Source organism: Natator depressus, chromosome 12 (assembly GCF_965152275.1).
Source record: "Natator depressus isolate rNatDep1 chromosome 12, rNatDep2.hap1, whole genome shotgun sequence".
NCBI classification, from domain to species: domain Eukaryota; kingdom Metazoa; phylum Chordata; order Testudines; family Cheloniidae; genus Natator; species Natator depressus.
In genome coordinates, this window is record NC_134245.1 from 5,961,515 (window position 1) to 5,982,516 (window position 21,002).

The window sequence follows — 21,002 nt, forward strand, 5'->3', positions numbered from 1 at the left end:
AAGGAGCTGATGAAACTGGGGTTATTGAACAATCTAAAATATAAGTTACATTCAGTTTTTAGAAAATTAGGAGAGACCTTAGGACCTTTACAAGTTCTTTCCTTTCAGAACAGGTGGAGTCCCTCTCACTGCAGGGAACATATGCAGGGAAAATCCACTCCCTTGGAGATGCCTTCAAAAATTTTAAAAGTCTCCAATCATTAGATCTGTCCAGAAATATGATTGTCAGTCTAGAGGTAAGTTCCCCATTCTCTGTTGAACTCTCTACAACCTCAAGAGACTTTGTAAGAGGTTTGCTGTTATAAAGGATTAACAATTTATTTTTTTAAAAATCTAGTCAATCTGATAACCTGACTAAAACAAACTGGTTTCCTTTCACCTCAGGCAGGGAAAAACTTTTCATGATTACCCTTTTGGTAACCCAGCAGTCCCATTCCCTCCTCCAGGCAAAGAGTTCTGTTTCCTTCTTTTAGGTGGGGAAATTAATTTGGGACCTGTAAAAGCAATTCCAGTTCTCCCTTGTGACAAAGCAAAGGGGAAAAAACAACGAACCAAAAAAACCCCAAGGGATTCGCTCCTGACTACATAGTATCAACCAAAAACCCCAACAGAACTTGTACCTCCCTTTTCAGCAGGGTAGACAAGCACTCATAAAGATATCCAGCTCCTCAGGTTCAGAGTAACCATTCTACAGTTTTTCTTAGCTCGTTTTCCTCTGGGTTGACTTTCTCTGCAATCAAACTTCTCTTAGCAAGCATGGCTGGCTTGCCACCTCCCAAGCACCCCTTTGTGGTGCTACAGCTCCCTGCCTCAGTTTCCACTTACTACAGCTGGGTCACTCTCAGAGTTCAATCACCTTTCCAGGTAACAAAAGTTAAAAAAACAAAAGTTCTGCAGAAATGAATATTGATTGTGACTGAAGCCCTCCAAACTATTCAGACAAATGGGTGTGTGGTAAACCATATGTGCTGTGAAAGGCAACTGGGAGAAAGTGAAGCCATTCAGAACTGATTGGCTAAATGATGTTTGCTTATCAGAGGTTATCCTGTATTGCTTTCCATCTCTATTTGGGTCATAGGATAATAATCCTTTTAGAGTACCTTTTATCTGAATATCTCCCAGTGCTTTACAGAGCTATACGTAAGTATAATTATCACCAGTTTACAGATAGGGAGATTGAGTGCAAAGAATGTAAAAGAGTTGACCAGCGTGCCACAGTAATCCTGTGGAAGTCTCTCTGTTTAGGGCTCTAAAGACTATATCATGCTCCTACTCTATTAAATATATAACTTTGTTTTTTTCCTTACAGGGTATTGAATATTTATATTTGTTACAAAATCTGAATTTATATTACAATCATATCTCATCCTTGCTGGAAGTGTCTCGCCTCCAAACATTACCAGTCCTCTCAGAGCTGGATCTGCGCCTCAACCCCATTACCAGAAAAGAATCCGATTATAGACTGTTCGCTGTCTATACGCTACAAGCCCTGGAAAAACTGGGTGAGAGATATTACTGTTGAATGCTGAAGAAAAGGTATTCAGTAGCAGCAATCTGTTATTACTGGATCAGTGTCATAAACTGTTGTGGCAGTTCATACACACAATGGGAAGGAGCCTTTCTCCCATGTCGTTTATCAGCTCCACAGGCTCCTCCCTTCTTGCTGAGTTTATAACCATGCAAATTGTGGTTCTTCCAAGTTCTGCAGGTAAAGCTGGCAAAACCAGTCATCTCTACAGTTCCCATAGTTGTGGTTCAGAGACCTTACAAGCTCTTCAAGTTTAACAGCTCAGTATTTTTCCTTCCTTTTCCTAGAAAATCCAAACAAACAATTGTATAAATGTAACTTTACAAATGTAAATCCTCAGCATAGGAAATGAAAAACATAAGGCACTCCTAGTAATGCTGACTCAGCCACAAAGTGTTGCTTTTTAAAGGCTCATCCCTGGTCTACAGTCTTTTCTGCCGTGTGTAAGAAGGACTGTTTCTACAGTCTGTGCAGAGCTGCACTCCAGTTAAATGTTCTATAATTCTGTGTTTTTCCAACTGTTTGAAGGTACTTGATTAGACCTCAGCATCACTTTATGCTCGACCTAGAATTAAGTCTTCATCCTGAATTTATCACGTTGCAGTCTGTTGCTATGGAAATAACTGAAGACAAAAGCAGGTTTATGACTTCACTACAGAATCCATTGAAAAAGCTGAAGTCAAAGCAGGCTGTTGCCATGGCAGTAGACTGGAAAGTGAAGTATGCCCTATGTTGGCTAGCCTTTTTCCATTTGGATACTCAGTTCAGTGCACAGCTACTATGAGTTAGGGAGGAGTGTGGCTAATAATTCTGTCCCTCTCTTGGCATGTCTGAGGCACTCTGACCCCAAAGTGGACTAAGGTAAGTATGTATACTTGGGCTAAAATTTTAAAGAGCCTTGAGTAACTTAGGCCATGCCTACATGACAAAACTATGTCGACCTAACTTATGACAGCATACAGACACTACAGTTATTAAATCATTGGTGTGCACGCATGCTTGGCTCTTTGTAATAGTGGTGTGCGTCCTCACCAGGCGCGCTTGTTATCAATTGTATTGCCAGCATGGGGCACTGTGGGATGGCTGCTGAAAGGCAGTAACAGTTGTAAGTAATGCAGCCTCTACACTGGCACTGCGCCCACCTAATTACATCGACCGTGACTCCACACTGCTCGGGGAGGTGGTTTTACTACATCAGCATAGAGAGGCACTTATGTCAGCGGGAGCCAAATTTAAGTGAAGACCCTCCCACAAGACGCAGGGCAGCTTATGTCAACCTAACCCTGTAGTGTAGACCAGGCCTCAGTCCCTTTTCAAAAGTGATTCCAGCACAAGAGAGCCTAGACCTTATTCAAAGTCAATGGAAGTTAAGCTCCTAATTCAGAGGCACACTTGAAAAGTTTACTCTTGGTATTTAGATCCTAGCTTAAAATCTCTGTTGGAGCCATGATAATGAACAGCACCACTCTGCTCCCTTAAATTCCTCCCCACCTTGACTTAGATCTTTTTAGGCCTGGCTTTGGAATCATCAGGTGTTTTGCTGTGGACATCGATTTCAATGTTGTAACGAGGCAGGCTTCTCCTCACCCTGCAAAGGATCCATTGCCACACCCAGAGTCTCTTTTAGATGGTTTTATTTTCCCAAACTTAAGCAAACCAAACAAACACAGTTCTGCAGTTCACGCTGGGCTATAATTCCCAGGGGATGTTTCCTCTTTACCTTTCAGGCACTCATTCTGCTTCCTCTCCCATGGGACACTGGAAACCTTGCTTCCTACTTCTGACTCATTAGGTCTTTCTTACTTCCCCAGGTCAGGGGCCCTTCTTTAAAGCCTAATCCGGGGCCAGGTCTAAGAAATTAGGTTGCTATAAGGCATTCCAACCCCTGGTGTAAGCAGTGGTATGTTGATGGGAGAGCTTCTCCCATCAACGGAGCTACCGCCTCTGGGGGAAGTAGAATATCTATGCCGATGCAAGAAGCCCTCCTGTCAGCATAGGTAGCATCTTCACTGAAGTGCTACAGCGGCACAGCTGCCCTTGAACAGTGTTTTAGGGGTAGACCAGCCCTGGGTCAGCTGGTGCAGCACAAGTACACTGGCCCTGCTCCCTCTTAAAGGGTCAGTCACCCTGTAACAAATGTCTACGTTGATTTTATTATATTCATCTGGGGTCTCATGGCCTCTGTAACAACCATAAAATTGGCTCAGGTAGCTCTGTAGCATACCGGGGGAGTTGGGCCACATTGTGTTGGGTCCTACAAACACAGACTGTTCCTGCCCTGGAGGGTTTAGGATTTAAAAGACCTAAACAAATGAAGGGGTGGGGATGGGGCTGTAACATATAAACCAATGAATGTAAGGATAAATTGGCTTGATTTTGTGTTAGTTACATGTTTTGTTGTTGAGCTATTTATTTCACATTGGGTGAGGTAGGGTGACCATGAATAGCAAGGAAAGAGGAGTTAATAAAAATAAGGGAACAAGAACAGAAAGAAAGGGACAATCACAGCTCACCACGTGCCTAGCCAAGTTACGAAAATGTGCTCTACTTCTGGCTGTCCTTGAAAAACACCTGAAGATTCCAACTGGTGCAGAATACTGTGTAACTCACTTCTTAAGGAGGGTGAGCTGCTATGAGCGTGTAACACCAGTGCTCTGTACTGGGATATCGGATTCTTCTTTGAGTGCAATTCAAGGTGTTAGTTATGGTCTTTAAAGCCCTGAATGGGACTCTCCCATCTGGGTGTTCTCTCTCTAATATATCCTATTGCAGGAGTTACAATCTTCTTGGATCCTTGGGTTAGACTGCCTGTGGTGGGCAGGGGGGTGTTCTCCGTGGAGAGCCACGCCTCTGGGCCTTTTCCCTCCAGTGGTCAGCCAGAGCCAGAGTCTGGAAAGCTTCATGACATAGACTAAAAGACTTATTGAATTGGGCAGCCATTTGAAAATCTTTGGCTTAACATAACAGGGATTGGAGTTTTGCTAAGGAACAGGGGTTCCATTGGTGGACCTTTCAGTGGCTTGAGACACTTGCATTTTGACTTCTTCAGACCTGCTGATTGTTTATCATGGAGAGGTGCCTGCTCATGTGTGCTGATATAAATTTCTGAATGAATGAAGTGATAATGAGGTGATAATTTCAGAATTATGGGCAAAACATTCCTGGGTACTTCTGAGCTATAGAAGCACCCAAAGTGCTAGTAATGTGCACAGCACACGCTGTATTACTTACCCACAGCCCCAGTCCAGAAACACTGGTGAGAGTCCCAGCAGCTAATATAGTGTTTAGTCAGAGATCTCCATGTTTCAGCCTTGAACTCTGACACAGGGAAAGGTGAGATCTCACTGTTTACTAGTCACAGGATGTGATCTGGAGACAGCACACCCAGTGACAGGAAGGGGAGCAGACTGTAACTTCTTTCAGTCTTGTGTCGATAGAACTTTCACTCCAAAAGGCTGGAGGCTGTTAGGCCCCCCTGCTTGTGTTCTAACTCTTCCAGTAGCCTCCCCTTCAAATGTTCTGCCCTTAGCCCCACAAACACCCCTCTAGCCACAGGTTTTTGTCCCTGTGCCAAAACCACCACCCTCAGCTTACTGCAGTGCAAAGAACCATGGGATATGGCCCCAGCTGTCTAAGGGCTTGACTACCTGGTGGAGTGATGCACTCTACGGGGTTGTGATTTCTAAAGCGTGCTAATGTGTTGTGCATCAACTGATCTGTGTAGATGACGCAGATGCACACTAAAAGTTCCAGAATGCATCTTAACGTAATACTATTTCAGACAGCACTACGTTAAAGCGCCCCAGCAGGGTTTGTGCCGCTCAATTAATGCACTACATGTTAGTGCGCTTTAGAAATCACACCTCCGTAGAGTGCATTACCGCACCACGTAGACAAATTTTTAGTGCCACACATGAGCGAGTAAAGCTCCAGCTATGTGGACACAGCAACTGGAGTGTTACTTTGCCGTGTGGCTCCTTTTACTCGAGCTAGGCCAGCTTGGCGGAGCTATCGTAAGTGTAGATAGCACACGTTAGTGTAATGTCTGAAAATTACAGCCTGAAAAGTGAAAGTTTAAGAAAGGCATAAGCAGTTGAAAGGGGGAGGGGGGATAGAGTGGAGTTGTTTGTGTAATCTTCATTTAAACAGGTGCTACCACTCCCTCAAACAAAAAAAATTCAATGCGTTCATCTTATGTTTCTTGGTGACACTAAATGCACACATTTGGGCAATGGGTGATAAAGCAATTTATCAGAATCTTAGAAATTAATTCCCTTCTGATTTTGAATTAACTTGCTAATAAAGTGATACGCTGAATATTCATATGGAAATACTTTTGTAATAATATTAGCAGCTGCACTGTGAGCGTATCCCATACATTCCAAATGGGGTTACGTATATCTTTTTCTTTGGTTAGGTTAATATGTTGTCAGTTTTCTAATCATTAATGGAATTTCACCTGGTGCGGGAAAGGCTTTAATTGTTAATATTTTACTTCCCCAAGTTGTGGTTATGCAGTATACAGGCTGTTGCTGTGGAAGTTAAGAGAGTCTGTTTTTGCTTACACTTGTGATAACAGACGTCCGGGCTACACTGTAACGCTAGTGTGCTTATACGCAAAAGGAAATCTAGAAATGTTCAACTAATCTTTCCTCTTTTTAGATGACAGAATAGTGAGGGAGAGTGAAAGAAAATCTGCCATGCTGCATTTTGGCCTAAAGAGAAAAGAGGATTTTTTATTTTCTGAAAAAGAAAGCGTAAGGTAAGAAAGTTTGTTTTGTGTTTAATTGATAGTGCCCTACATAGTGATTTGATGTTCCTTTGCCAGGTAGACAAAGTCCCTGGAAATAAATATAACAAACCCTCTGCCATCAGGAATCTATGGGTATGTCTACCCAGGGATAAAAAAACCACGGCTGGCTTGGGTCAGCTGACTCAGGCTCGTGGGGCTTTGGCTTCGGGGCTGAAAAATTGCTGTACAGACATTTGGGCTTAGGCTGGAGCCTGAGCTCTGGGACTCTGCGAGGGTGGAGAATCCCAGAGCTCGGGCTCCCCTGAGCCCGAATGTCTACGCAGCAATTTTTAGCACCATGAGCCCGAGTCAGCTGACCCTGGCCAGCCACAGCTGTGCTAAGGGTCTTTTATCCCTGTGTAGACATACCCTATGAGTCTCTGGGCCAAATTCAGCTTTGGGTAAGGAGATGCCACTCAACTGACTTCAGTTTGGCCCTGATGGTAAATAGTTACTATCCCTTGGAATTATCTCCTGTAGAAATCAAGGGCTGTAAAAAATGATTGGTACTTTACTGTTCTGCCTAAAATCTGTTCAACCATTGTCTTCAAAGGAAGCAAGATTAGACCATCCGATCTGAATCCATTTTAAGTTAATGTAAGGGCTTGTGTACATGACCATTTAGTTCACAGCAAGCTGGAATATGAATCTACCCCATGCTAACCTGCCACACACTAACTTTCCATATGGACCCTGCTGATGCACACTGAGGGCTTGTCTATGTGGTGCTTTAAAGTGCACTAGCAGGGGTGTGAATTCTAGTGTGCACCATAGTGTCGCACGTTAACTGGCCATGTGGACCCTGATGGCACTCACTAAAAGTTCCCTAGTGCATGATGATATCATCCCATTTCAAACAGTCCTACATCCGTGTGCACTTAGGGAATGTGTAGTGCCTGCCAGGAGGGTCCATGTAGCCAGTTAGTATGCAATATGCTTGTATGTGCTAGAATTTATACCCCAGCTGGTGTACACTAGTGCACTTTGTAGACAAGCATTAACAGTTCCTTAGTGCACTTTGACTGAGTCCCGTTGCAAAGCAGGGTAGATGAAAGCACACTAAGGAACTGTTTGTGGACCCTGCTGATGCACACTAACAGTTCCTTAGTGTGCTTTGATCTACCCCACTTTGAAACGGGACTGGATCAAAGCACTCTAAGAAACAGTTAGTGTGCGGAGATAGATTTACACCTCAGATTGCCATGAGCTAAATGTTTGAGTAGAACAGCCCTAAGAAAATTGTCACTCTTCTATGCTGGGATAGACAGTGGTTTACTCTGCAGCAAAGCCCGTTGCCAACTGTGTCCACATATCTATTCAGGGGACACCATCATAGGGCCTAATCACATCAGCCACACTATCAGAGGCTCGTTCACCTGCACATCTACCAATGTGATATATGCCATCATGTGCCAGCAATGCCCCTCTGCCATGTACATTAGTCAAACTGGACACTCTCTACGTAAAAGAATAAATGGACACAAATCAGACGTCAAGAATTATAACATTCAAAAACCAGTCAGAGAACACTTCCATCTCCCTGGTCACTCAATTACAGACCTAAAAGTCGCAATATTACAACAAAAAAACTTCAAAAACAGACTCCAATGAGAGACTGCTGAATTGGAATTAATTTGCAAACTGGAAACCATTAAATTAGGCTTGAATAAAGACTGGGAGTGGATGGGACATTACCCAAAGTAAAACTATTTCCCCATGTTTATTTTTCCCTCCTACTGTTCCTCACGTTCTTGTCAACTGCTGGAAATGGCCCATCTTCATTATCACTACAAAAGGTTGTTTTTTTTTTCTCTCCTGCTGATAACAGCTCACCGTAACTGATCACTCTCATTATGGTGTGCATGGTAATACCCATTGTTTCACGTTTTCTGTGTATATAAAATTGTCCTACTGTATTTTCCACTGCATGCATCTGATGAAGTGGGCTGTAGCCCACGAAACTTTATGCTCAAATAAATTTGTTAGTCTCTAAGGCGCCACAAGTACTTCTGTTCTTTTTGGTAGAAGAGAAAGTGGTAGATCAGAAACTTTTGGTATCTATGGCATGCCCTTTAAACCAGTCATATTTTTTCTTGTCTGTACTTGCATCCAGAGGGTGGGGGTATTCTTTGTAAACTGTAACTGGTAGGAAATGACATTTTGAGGAAGAAAAGGAGTGTAAACAGGGTACTAAAATTCTATTACATTTGGGTACAGTCGCAGGGCTTGATTCTGCCACTCTTACTCATATTACTCCACATCTAACCCTGGTAAATCTCTTTTCTGTTGCAGCTGTAGGGAGAATACAGTGAAGAACTATGCAGTAGATAAAGGGACTTCTTCAGTATCTAGTTTAGATATTGATAGCAGCAGAAATCAAACTGGTAAGTTGCTTCTTACCAATTAATGTAGCAAATACAAAGATGTATAGTAGGCCTGTATACAAGGCTGGAAATATGCAGGTATTGAAAATACAGGAGGAAGCGTAGCCTCATGTTTTGTTCTAACTAATTTTAGAAATCACTCAATAATTAGTATCTCTTTAAAAGGAAAAAGTTCAAGCTACTGACTACAGTCCATGTACCAAAACTAAAGTGCACTGCTTTTGAGATTTGGCTGTGTAGATCCACACCCTGGGCTTTGTGCATCCCCCATGCTGCTAGGTTGGAATCTGCTGTAAAGGAGTGATTGTTGGGGTCCTGGGGGTGTCCCGTTGTGAGCCCAAATATGAGGCTGAAAGGTATTAAAAAAGAATGCACTCCCAACCATTTTCATTTCCTTTTTGGTCACGGGCTGCTCTGGGCTTCAAGGACCTTTAGCCCCCTTTTTGAGCTCTCTTACTCTTTAATAATCATCCTGCAAGGCCCAGACATTAATGAGTGCACAATGTGCACGGTGCATGTTTTTTAGGGAGAGCTTTTGAAAATTGCAAATGCTCAGGTAGTTCTTTCTGAGAATCAACGCTTCTCCCATAATAAAGCAACCGCTTTCTAGTTACCTCTGCAATGTTGAGTCATGGCTTCTAATTATTTTCTCTTTAACAGAGTCAAGCCAAAAGCAGTTAACTCATAAACTTCTGTTAAAATGCGAAGCAAAGGATTCCTCAATAAACACTTCATCTGCTTCTGCAGTACAGGCCAGCAGCTCAGCCAGAGAGAATAAACAATGCAGCAACACACTGGGAACACAAGTAAGACACTCTTGAGTTGTTGTTTAAGCACTAACAATATGCTTGCACATTGCCTGCTCTTCTTTTAAGTGACTTGTATCTATTTTTGGTGATGCTTTAATTTTTTTTCTCCTTCCTTCCTTAGCAGTTGTATGTAATATGAGTGCAGATTGGCTGGATAGCATAGTTCAGTTTAGCTTTTTCCTTTTACTTTAACATCATTTAAAAGGCACATTAAGTTCAGTGCAAAAATCTTTATGAATAGAGCCTTAAGATTGGGAATTGAAATGCACAATAGTCAAGAAATTCATAACTATGGTTCCTACAGCTACAATAAGTTGCCCACATATTAGGCAAGCTTAGATGTCCCAGAACTGCAGTTGGTACACATGGGGGCAGCATAGATAGCTTGATCCCAGGGCACACTGAATGGCTTGTTCTAACGTGGTAATAACAGCCCCAAATTGACGGTGTGGCACATGCTCTAGCCATGCCGTTAGCTCTTCCCATATGCTCCATATTGGCAGGAGTGGACAGTGTACCTCCACACTGGCTTGCCACCACCACCTGGGGACTCCCATCCACAAGGGGAAACTCTATTTTCCATCCTCTTTGGGCTACTTGAACTGAGGCTATACTCTGATTCATTGTACCTACAACTATCAGCTTAAAATCATAAATGGGTATATAGACTACTTCAGACATGCAGCATGACCTAGCTCCCCTGGGTGTGGGAATCTTTACTTTTGATTGTCCTGATGTTTGTGGTTAATTCTTAACCTTAATGCAGACTTCTAATGAAGCAGACGTACTGTGGGTTTGAATTCTTGGTGCGAGTGACTTCGTGTTTGAAAAGCTTCTTTTAAATTTGTGTTCAAGCCTGCACTCTTGTGTTCTGCACCTAATTTGTTATCAGTGTTGCCATCTGTAGCCATAGAAAGTTCTCTCTGTCTTGTAGCCTGGACAGGATGGGCACAGTTGCAATCCTTTCACTCAGGGAACACAAGGGCTAGGCAAGCCCATGGCTTCACATTTTCAAATTTTCTTTTAATAAGTGGATGACTCGGACCCTTTTATGTCAGTACGAAGTGCATGATTTGATGTTTCAAATATTTTTCAGCTGGAAGAAGTGGCAGGAAAACAGTTGCTGAATCACAGTCATCTGGAAGATGGTAAATCTTTCAATCTTCAATTTTCTTTCAACAATGGGACTTTTAATTCTTTCCTATACCAATAATAATCCTGTAATTCTTTTTCAAATTCATCCTGCTGCACTACTGAATCTAATATTAACACTGGAAAAATTTACCTCTGCTTGTGGTGGATTCTCTATCATAGGCAAATTTTAAATCCAGATTGGATGCTTTTCTAAAAGATCTGCTCTTGTACAAACAGGAATGAATTCCAGGAAATCCGATGGCCTGTGCTATACAGGATATCAGACTAGATGATCACAGTGGTCCCTTATGGCCTTGGAATCTCTGAATCTATTAATTGACTGTGCCAGTAGAAGTGGTGCTCTGAGTATAGTTGTCATGTATTTCCTGTACACGATAGGCCGAAGGGCTGCTACAAACAGGTCAGGATTTTGTACCAGGTATGGACTGGACACAGAGCTTCCTGCTCAGTGATACACACGTATGTTCACTGTAGTCTCCTTTACTGTTCTATCCGGTATGGCCGAGGTTAGCTTAAATAAGGTATATTACAATTTGTTAGTCTCTAAGCCATGGTCTACACTAGGACTTTAGGTCGAATTTAGCAGCGTTAAATCGATGTAAACCTGCACCCGTCCACATGATGGAGCCCTTTATTTCAACTTAAAGGGCTCTTAAAATCGATTTCCTTACTCCACCAAGTGGATTAGCGCTTAAATTGGCCTTGCCGGGTCGAATTTGGGGTACTGTGGACACAATTTGGCGGTATTGGCCTCCGGGAGCTATCCCAGAGTGCTCCATTGTGACTGCTCTGGACAGCACTCTCAACTCAGATGCACGATTGTTTGCCATTGCTCTGACGCAGGGAGGGGCGACTGACGACACAGCTTACAGGGTTGGCTTACAGGGAGTTAAAATCAACAAAGGGGGTGGCTTTACATCAAGGAGTATTTCAGGCAGGACGTCAGGGAGGGTTCCAATAAGAAATGGTGCACCTAAGTTATTGTTCTTATTGGAACAAGGAGGTTAGTCTGGCCTCTGATTGATAGATGGCTAGATTTACCTCGCTGCACCTTCTCTGTGACTGACTGCAGTGTGACCTAAAGGAATGAGTCCCCTAGACGGGGGACGGAGAGGGGGGTTTGCAAATGAGTACAAAACAAATCTGGTCTATTTCTTGTTTTGATCCACTCCATCTATCTTTTACATCTTTGGCTGGCAGCAGACGGTGCAGAAGGACTGCATGCCATCCACATCTCATGGCTGCTTGGCAGAAGATGGTACAATAGGGCTGCTAGCCATCCTCATCTCTTGCCTGCCCGGCAGAAGACGATGCAGTAGGACTGCTAGCAATCCGTATCACCTGCCTGCTCACCATAAGATGGTTCAATAGGACTGACTGTAGAGTCGACTAAAGAGAATGACCTGATCAAGTCACTCCAAATTTAGTCCCTGCGCGCGTGTCTGCCCAGGCGCTCCTGATCGACCTCACAGAGGCGACCAGGAGCACCTCGGACATGACGATGACAGCTACCAGTCCTATTGCACCGTCTGCTGCCACAAGGCAATGGGTTGCTGCTGCTGTGTAGCAATGCAGTACCACGTCTGCCAGCACCCAGAAGACATACGGTGACAGTGAGCTGAGCGGGCTCCATGCTTGCTGTGGTATGGCGTCTGCACAGGTAACTCAGGAAAAAAGGCATGAAACGATTGTCTGCCCTTGCTTTCACGGAGGGAGGGAGGGAACGGGGGCCTGACGATATGTACCCAGAACCACCCGTGACAATGTTTTAGCCCCATCAGGCATTGGGATCTCAACCCAGAATTCCAATGGGCAGCAGAGACTGCGGGAACTGTGGGATAGCCACCCACAGTGCAACGCTCCGGAAGTCGACTCTAGCCTCGGTACTGTGGAAGCGCTCCGCCGAGTTAATGCACTTAATGCACTTAGAGCATTTTCTGTGGGGGGACACACACTCGAATATATAAAACCGATTTCTAAAAAACCGACTTCTATAAATTCGACCTAATTTCATAGTGTAGACATACCCTAAGGTGCCACAAGTACTCCTTTTCTTTTAGCACCATCTAGTGGTTGAACAGTATAATACAGTCACCTCAACTGCTAGAAGAGGGCATCATCCTCCCTGATTGAACTAACCTCGTTATCCCTAGCCTGATTGTTGCTTGCATATTTATACATGCCTCTGGAAATTTCCACTACATGCGTCCGACGAAGTGGGTATTCACCCACGAAAGCTTATGCTCCCGTACATCTGTTAGTCTATAAGGTGCCACTGGACTCTTTGCCGCTTTCACAGATCCAAACTAACATGGCTACCCTTCTGTTACTTCAGTATAATACAGTTAAGCATTCCATTACATCTCCTAAGGTTTACATTCCTACCATTTACAAAACGTACACTATCACCCTATCTTTAAAGTTCAGTACAGATCAATGTGTTAAGTATCTCTGAATTGGTACTCTCTCTGTTCTGGTTTTCTAATTACACTAGTAACAATATATAACAACTTGATCATCTGGCAGTCCATTAGTTGCAACGACCGGCAGAGGTCGGTTTGGAATTCTTGAATCTTCTTCTGCATCTGTCATGTGTAAATTTTGCTCGGATTGCTCTTTCTGAGGAACAAACTGTAGATGTTGATAGCTTCTGTTGAACTCTCCACTGTTGGTCTCAGTCACATATGATCAGGGCCGGATTTAGGGGCAGGAGACCGAGACAACTGTCTGGGGTGCTTGGGTTGAGGGGGCACTGGGTGCTGTTTTTGTTGTTAGCATGAATAAATACAACTTTACAGATCCTAGCCTAATGTGCAAATGTCTTATATGACGGATAAATCATGCGTGCAAATCGTTCATCAAAATAATCAAATGGGCTACAAATGCAATAAAAAATAAGGTATTCAAAAGTTTAACAAATGATGGGGGGTGCCAAAGACGTTCCTTGCCTGGGGTGCCATTTGGTGTAGGGCCAGCCCTGCACATGATTTGAGCACTGAATTATTTTTCTTTATTACTGCTGTAGTTGGCTATCCAATTTGACATGAGCGTGGTCACCAGGTTTTAGAGAACTGCCTGGTCTACCTGAGCGTCATCTGTTGTAAAAGTTTTCATAAGCTGTTTTTGCCTTTTATCTGATTTAGCTACTCTTTGTGTCTGGCCACTTTGGAGATAGATTCTTTTCCAGAGTTGGAACAAAAAGAAAAGGAGTACTTGTGGCACCTTAGAGACTAACCAATTTATTTGAGCATAAGCTTTCGTGAGCTACAGCTCACTTCATCGGATGCATACTGTGGAAAGTATAGAAGATCTTTTTATACACACAAAGCATGAAAAAATGGGTGTTTACCACTACAAAAGATTTTCTCTCCCCCCACCCCACTCTCCTGCTGGTAATAGCTTATCTAAAGTGATCACTCTCCTTACAATGTGTATGATAATCAAGTTGGGCCATTTCCAGCACAAATCCAGGTTTTCTCCCCCCCACACACACACACACACTAACCCACTCTCCTGTTGGTAATAGCTTATCTAAAGTGATCACTCTCCTTACAATGTGTATGATAATCAAGAGTTGGAACAGCAGTTCTGAGTTGTCTTCCCGTCAGGAATTGTGCTAGGCTATATCCAGCACCTCCTGCTGGTGTTGTCTCTAGCTCAGAAGAGCAAGGACTGGATTTTCCTGCTGCAGGATTTTCACAAGTGCTGCTTTGCTCTCTGCTCACAAGCACAACTGCAGAGGTTGATAGTGGTTGGTCCAGCTGGGCAGTGGCCCCTCCATCATAGGTCCCCTGCCAGCTCACCAATGTCTCCTCACTGCACAGGCTCCCAGCTCTCACACCTTTTACTTGTCACAGCAAAAGAGTTAAAACTTCAAAACCATTAGCACTGGATCTTGCAAAGTCCACTAGAGAAGTATGTTATTCTCTTTGAATTTCCACTGTTTGAAAGTTGTTGGAGATTTTGGGAGGCAATGAACATCACAAAAAGAACATGATTGTGAATGGTGACAGGTCATCTAAATGTGGGGCTTAAGAGAAATGGTGGAAGCCCCATCATTTGAGACATTTAATACCGGAATTTTTCAAGCACTGGGGAATATGTTGTAAGGAATAATCCTGAATTGGTTCTTGTAGGAGAAGGGATAGCTGAGATCTAATGGACCTTTTCCATCTCTAATGTATGATTTCATAAGTGTATACAACATAAGACATGTTACATTTAGGTGCCTGCTTTCTTATGATTTCTTTCTGTGGGGGCCAGTTCTTCATAGGAGGCTTACAAATGCAGGCAACTTAAGTGGGAAGTTGGAATATGAATAAAAATAACTTTAGGTGAATGTTTTGTAGTTTTCGCAATTTTTAACTCCTATGTTTGTGCTTGTTTTTTGCCAGAATACAGATCCCTTCCATCACCACCACAAATGCGTTCATCCCTGCGCTCCCCAGACAAAATAAGAGCCGGACTCACAAGAGGAGGATTTCGGGTGACATTTTCAGAAAACGATTCCTTAGACTCCTCTCTTGAGAAGGACGTAATAGAAAAACCTAATATTTATTACCTTAACCAGGACATTTCTTCAACCAAGAAACTGCATTTGAGTGACACCAACAAAACGAACCCATACAAGTCACACAGAGATACTGGTCTAGATAGTTATGACCACCTCTACCTTTCCTCCACCCCTCAGAACAAGGACTTTAAGAGACTTCAAAAAGATAAGGGAAGTACAAATTTCAGAGATTACAGTGTAAGCCCTGCTAATGAAATTAAGACAACTTCACAGTCCACTAATAGTGATTTACTGACACAGCACACTGAGATGGACAATAGCACTCGAAGCCTCTTAAAACTCAATTCAGGTAAAGACATACTTACTTGTCTTAATGGTTTTACTTTTGAGAGGTTCAGGCCATGGCAGGGAGGATTATATTTACTGCCATTCCAACTTTTGTGGCCACTAAATGAATTTTAGGCCCTGGCTAACCTACAAATAAAAGCCATGTTCGTTCCAGGATATGAGAGAGACAAGGAAGGTGAGGTAATCTTTTATTGGACCAGCTTTGCTGGTGGAAGATACAAGCTTTCAAACTACACAAAACTCTTCTTCGATCTGAGGAAAGAAATCAGATTGTTTGAGTTAAATACAAGTTGGGACAGATAGTTAAGCATAAGAGGTAACGCGTTATAGGAAGTCACTGGAGATAGAGTAGGCAATAAGGGTTAGCTTGTTTATATAAAAAGAGTTTGAAGTGGGCCATTAAAGTTTAGCTAGCAGGTGTGTATTACAGGTTTTTGTAATGAGCCGTGAAACCAGTGTCCCTGTTAAATCCATGACTTTTAATGTCTAGCAGCATGAACTTCAGCTCCCAGGCTCACCTTTTGAAGATGTTGTGTAGGTTTCTCTTGAAGATGAGTATTGAAAGATCGGGTATGGAGTGATCATTTTGTGAAAAGTGTTTGCCGAGGGGTGATATGGTGTGTTTGTCTTCTATCACTTTTCTGTGTGAGTTCATTTGAGAGCGTAGTGATTGTCTGGCTTCACCCACATAGCTGTTGGGGCATTTGATAAAACCCTGTCAGGGAGCATGATTATAACTCAGTTGTCCCCTACGCTGATTGCAAATATAGTTCCAGATAGCAGAGGAATCTCATAATCAGAGTAAAGCCTGATCTGGACAAACACAGCGAAGGGCCAATGTACATTACGAGTTGGAACCATGTTAACAAAAAAAACCAGTTTTAACCAGACTCCCTGACAATTTTATTTGTGAAGTAGACAGGACCTTGTTTTTACCTCTCTATCCACCTGTGTCATGGGCTGACTCTAGGTCTGTTGAGGGGTCCATATTTGACTAGTTGCAGAGCTCTGAACGCAAGCTCATTTAGATTGAAGCCTCTTTTAGATTCCTAATATACTAGCACAGGTGGATTTCTTTTGTTCTCTTTTTTATTAAGGCAAAGTTACAATAAAATGGTAACATGCTGCATGATACGTTATTTGTTCAGGAGCAGGTTAATATTCAAAGAGGCCGGCTAAAGATTCTGGCTTCTTAGCTAAGGAGCCCTCCTCCGCACTAAAAAGCGTGATCAAATTTCTAAATACCTATACTCTTTTTTGTGCTTCTCTTTTGTACTTGATGTGAAAGCTTTTCCATTACAAGGACAGTCCATATTGTGCTGTACCACAACTCCAGTAGTGGGAGGGGTCACACCTTTCCAATAACGTGCAATACAAAGCTTACCTTCTAACAATAAACAAATACATTAATTTGATCAAAGACATAACTAGGCATTTTAGCACCTGGGGCGAGCAAGCATATTTGTGATCCCCAGAGGTGACACTTGGGGGAGCACATGGGGTCATGCGCCCACTCACATTTCTGCCTTCCATTTAGCACTGAGGTATTCAAATTGTGGGATGAACCCCACAGTTCGAAATCATTGCATCCTTCCAGAAGCCGGTGGATTGGAAGCTGGTGGGAGCTGCTCGGGCCCCAGGCTCTCCACACTGTGGGAGCAGGGGTGCTGCCCAGCCTCCCTCCCTGCCCTGCTCCCTGAGCCGGGCTGCCTCTGCACAGCCAGACACTCCCCAGGCATGGTGAGTGGCACAGCTCCGAGCTGCACCCCTGATATGCTCTTGCCCCTTCCCCAAAGGAGCCCAGCACCACTGACCTGGCTCCTCAGGAGCAGCAGCAGAGTCAGGAGCGCCAGGGCAGCGGCGAGTAAGGGCATCTGGTAGCACCTCATGGCAGCCAGGCTATGCGGGCTACCTGGGGGTGTCGCTGGCTGGTGCCGGGCTCTTTCAGGGGAGAGGCATAAGCGCTTCAGGGGTGCTGCTCGGAGCTGTGCTGCCCAATCTGCCTGGGGAGCACCCAGTCGGCTCCAGAAACCTATCTCCTGTACTGCCCAGCCCTCTCCTGGGCAGCGCAAATATATTGAATCCATTATTCCTTTAAGTGCACCAATTTGTTACCCCAAATGGAGTTTCCCAGACCCTTCAATTTAAACACACTGGATTAGCTAAAACAATAAAACAAGTTTATCAACTACAAAGAGAGGGTTTAAGTGAATACAAGTAATGAGGCATAAAAGTCAGAAATGGTTACAAGAAAAATACAGAAAAAAGGCTTAATAATTCCTAACTTACCAAACTATATTAGATTCAAGCAAAGTTTCTCACCACATGCTTCCAGCACATTCTAAGATTACTGACCAGACTCTCAAATCAGGGTCCCGCCCCCAGAGTCCTACACCTGCTTCCTTTGTCTCTTCAGGTGTAATTAATGCGATTGGCAGGGAGAGAGAGGGGGGTGCCTTAGGCTGTTAGTCCCTCCTGTTTATAGTTTCAGTCCCCCTCTCGAAAAACATTTCCAGCTGAGAACCAGGAGCCAAAGAGTTTGTGTGGAAGGATGATCCCTGCTGTTTTTTTCACCTGTTTGAACTTCCTTTGTCTTCCCTTCCTGCTTGATGGCTCTGTTTACTGCTTAAATGCAATTCAGCAGAGCACATGTTCCTTTGTTTAGGACAGTCCTGTTTGCCAACTTCTGTTTGGACAGTGTTGTGGGGTTTGGATCTTCTGTTAATAACACCATTCAGAGGAATCTTATAAATTCACATTCAATGGTGCCACACATTTTACCAGGAGAATACTGATCAGCAAATTGAGTGTTCAAATGATACCTTACAAGGCATATTTTGTACAATGCTTATTACAGTCGTGTGTAGGGTGTGAATACAAGGGTGTCTATTCTGTCACAACTGGATAATACTTCTCCCCTACCCCATGACTACAAGGCTCATTAGGAACTGTTTAAGAGGATGACCACAGCTCTTGATATTTAAATGGAGTGAGAAGTCACACAGACTGGTGGATGTTTTAGCCCTGGCAAGTACCTGTAGAGTAGCCCTCCCATCAATGAGTCTATCCTTGAGCCCTTCAAGGTGTTATGCCAGACCCCATCTTCTCTTCCCCCTACTGTAAAGAGAGCAGAAAGGATGTACTGTGTCCCCTTGCAGGGGTTTGAGTATCTGTATACCCACATCCCTTGAGGCTGCCTAGTTGTCTCTGCTACTAATGAGAGAGAGTGCGCACCACCAGACATCAGTGCTCAAAGGAAAAGAGGCAAAAAAAATTGGGTCTATTTGGAAGAAAAAATTATTCCACAGGAAGTTTACAATTTAGGATTGCAAACCAGCAGGCTGTGCTGGGTCATTATGATTTTACCTTGTGGGAAATGTTTTAAGGGTGAAGAACAGGCTACTGGATGAGGTGAAACAGGAGTCTGCTGCAATAGTGGACGAGGGCAAGTTAGTGGCCAGGATGGCTCTCCAGGCGGGTCTAGATGGGGATAACTCTGCTGCTCAGGCTATGGCCATTGATATGGAGAGGTGTTCATGGCTCCCGTCCTCCAGAGGTTCAACTCAACAGCCCATTTAAGGCCTCCCGTCTAAGGGTCCTTTGCTGTTTTCAGGCAAAACAGATGATAGGCTGTGTAGCCTAAAATATTGAAGGGCAACACTTAAGTCTCTGGGCATCTGTATGCCAGCAACAAAAACAAAGCGGTATCACCCTCAGCATCCTCACTGGTATCCAGATTTTATGCCTTGTATCCAGGACCTGTCCAGACAGAAGAGCAGAAATTACAAGATGCATCCACCTCCTCCCTCATCTTCTGCAGCCGCCACTACTTCTTGGCAAGCTGTTTTTTCCAGTCAAGCACCTTGACACGATGGTCGAGGACAGACGACCGGTCCCCAGCATGCAATCATCTCCTACCCTGCTATTTGTCAATCGTTTATCCCACTTCCTATGAGCGTAAATGACTTTAAGCTACAAAATGTGATGCTCAAGTGGGGCTATATCTTTCTGGCCCCTATACCTATGACTGTAGCAGAGAGCCTTAAAATATGAAGCATCTCCTGTAATGTCAGTGGCTTGAGAATAAATGCTCTTCTGGTGATCTGTCAGAGTGCAGTGATCAGCAGTCACATGTGCATGGATGTGGTGGGAAGTAGTATGAGGACATGACAAGAAGACAATTATGGCTACACTGTTACCCGGGGTTCTTTCAACCCAAAGCTCTTGGTAACTTTTACTCTGTGTGAGGTGGTGTCAGGAAATAAATCGGGAGACACGGCCGTCCGACCGATAGATGGTTGGCACAAACCGGACAACACCAGAGTGCTTTCACTTAAAGCTAAACTTTACTTAGTCTCAAGCACTTATACACACGTCCGCAAGAGGTTAGTAAAACACCCCCAACCCTTGATAATTACCAAAGCTGAGTGTGGCTCTCGAGTGGCACAGCGGCAGCCCGTCTGCTGCTGGGAAACACAAGATGCATCCAGAGAGAGAGAGAGTCCAGTCCTGAAGAGTCCCCCTACCTCAAACTTTTTCTCCTTATTTATACATTAGTAATAGAATGACATGTCCCTTAAAGCAAACTTGTTAAGTAAGCAGTTTCAGTGGTCAAGCAAGAGGTTCCTTCTGATTATCGATTAACCAGGTGTGGGTTTTTCCAGAGTTTGCAGCCTTGAGGCCCCAATAGACATTCCTGGGGCACATCCTGCTCTTCTAAGATACATGTATCAGCAACTTCAACATAATTCTTATCAGGAAGGATGCGGGGTCAAGCTGCCCTTTCTGTGGCACCCAAAAAAAAACCCTCCCCTCCTGCCTTGGTTAAGCTAAGCCTGCTGACTTGGCTAATTTATAGCCTGCTGACTTGGCTGCTTTTTGCAATAAGCCATAGTGGTTTCAGGCACTTTACTGGTTTGCCAAAGTGTCCCCATACAACACTACCTAGCCAAGAAATGTCATATTTCTTCCATTCCTCCCAGTCTTTTATTATTTTATTCCACGTTGGACAGTAATGCCCTTTATATTTCTCCACAATATATTTAAATATTTTAAAGATTCCTTTACCCGTTTAAATGTAGGTAGCTGACAACAGTTTGGTTTGACCCTTTGGAGAATAGTAATTCCTACCCTTTCAGATTTTTTATAGTTCATGTGGAAGCCCTGATACCTGCCCACATTCCAAAGTCAATTGTTCTATAATTTTTAACAGGGTTTCTGGTGCCTGCAAAAACAAGACCTTGTCTTTTGTTCTTTTGTTTCCAATTATTAATCTTTTATGTCGAGTTCCTTTACAGTGTTGTGTACATAACTAGGAATTCTTGCATTGCTTGTTTCATTTACACCTTGTGTATACAGTGCTTCCTGTGACTGAAGGGGTGGAGGCGAGAATTTGAAGCATAATCAATCTCCATTGACTAAACTTACTAGGACGGTTTTTTAAGGGAACATATCTATCAAATGGGTTCATGTA

General features: G+C 43.5%; 1 protein-coding gene across 6 annotated transcripts in view; it reads left to right on the top strand.

The window, feature by feature from the left end:
- The window catches only part of LRRC36 (leucine rich repeat containing 36), a 77,486-nt gene that overhangs the window by 4,281 nt on the left and 52,203 nt on the right, over positions 1-21,002 (top strand). For 5 of the 6 annotated variants that reach the window (XM_074968430.1, XM_074968426.1, XM_074968427.1 and 2 more), the window contains exons 2-8: positions 109-236; positions 1,310-1,502; positions 6,191-6,290; positions 8,613-8,704; positions 9,365-9,510; positions 10,610-10,661; positions 15,063-15,530. In XM_074968430.1, the coding sequence (XP_074824531.1) occupies positions 109-236; positions 1,310-1,502; positions 6,191-6,290; positions 8,613-8,704; positions 9,365-9,510; positions 10,610-10,661; positions 15,063-15,530 (1,179 nt within the window). The remainder of the gene's footprint in view (positions 1-108; positions 237-1,309; positions 1,503-6,190; positions 6,291-8,612; positions 8,705-9,364; positions 9,511-10,609; positions 10,662-15,062; positions 15,531-21,002) is intronic. The other variant, XM_074968428.1, reaches the window with a different exon arrangement.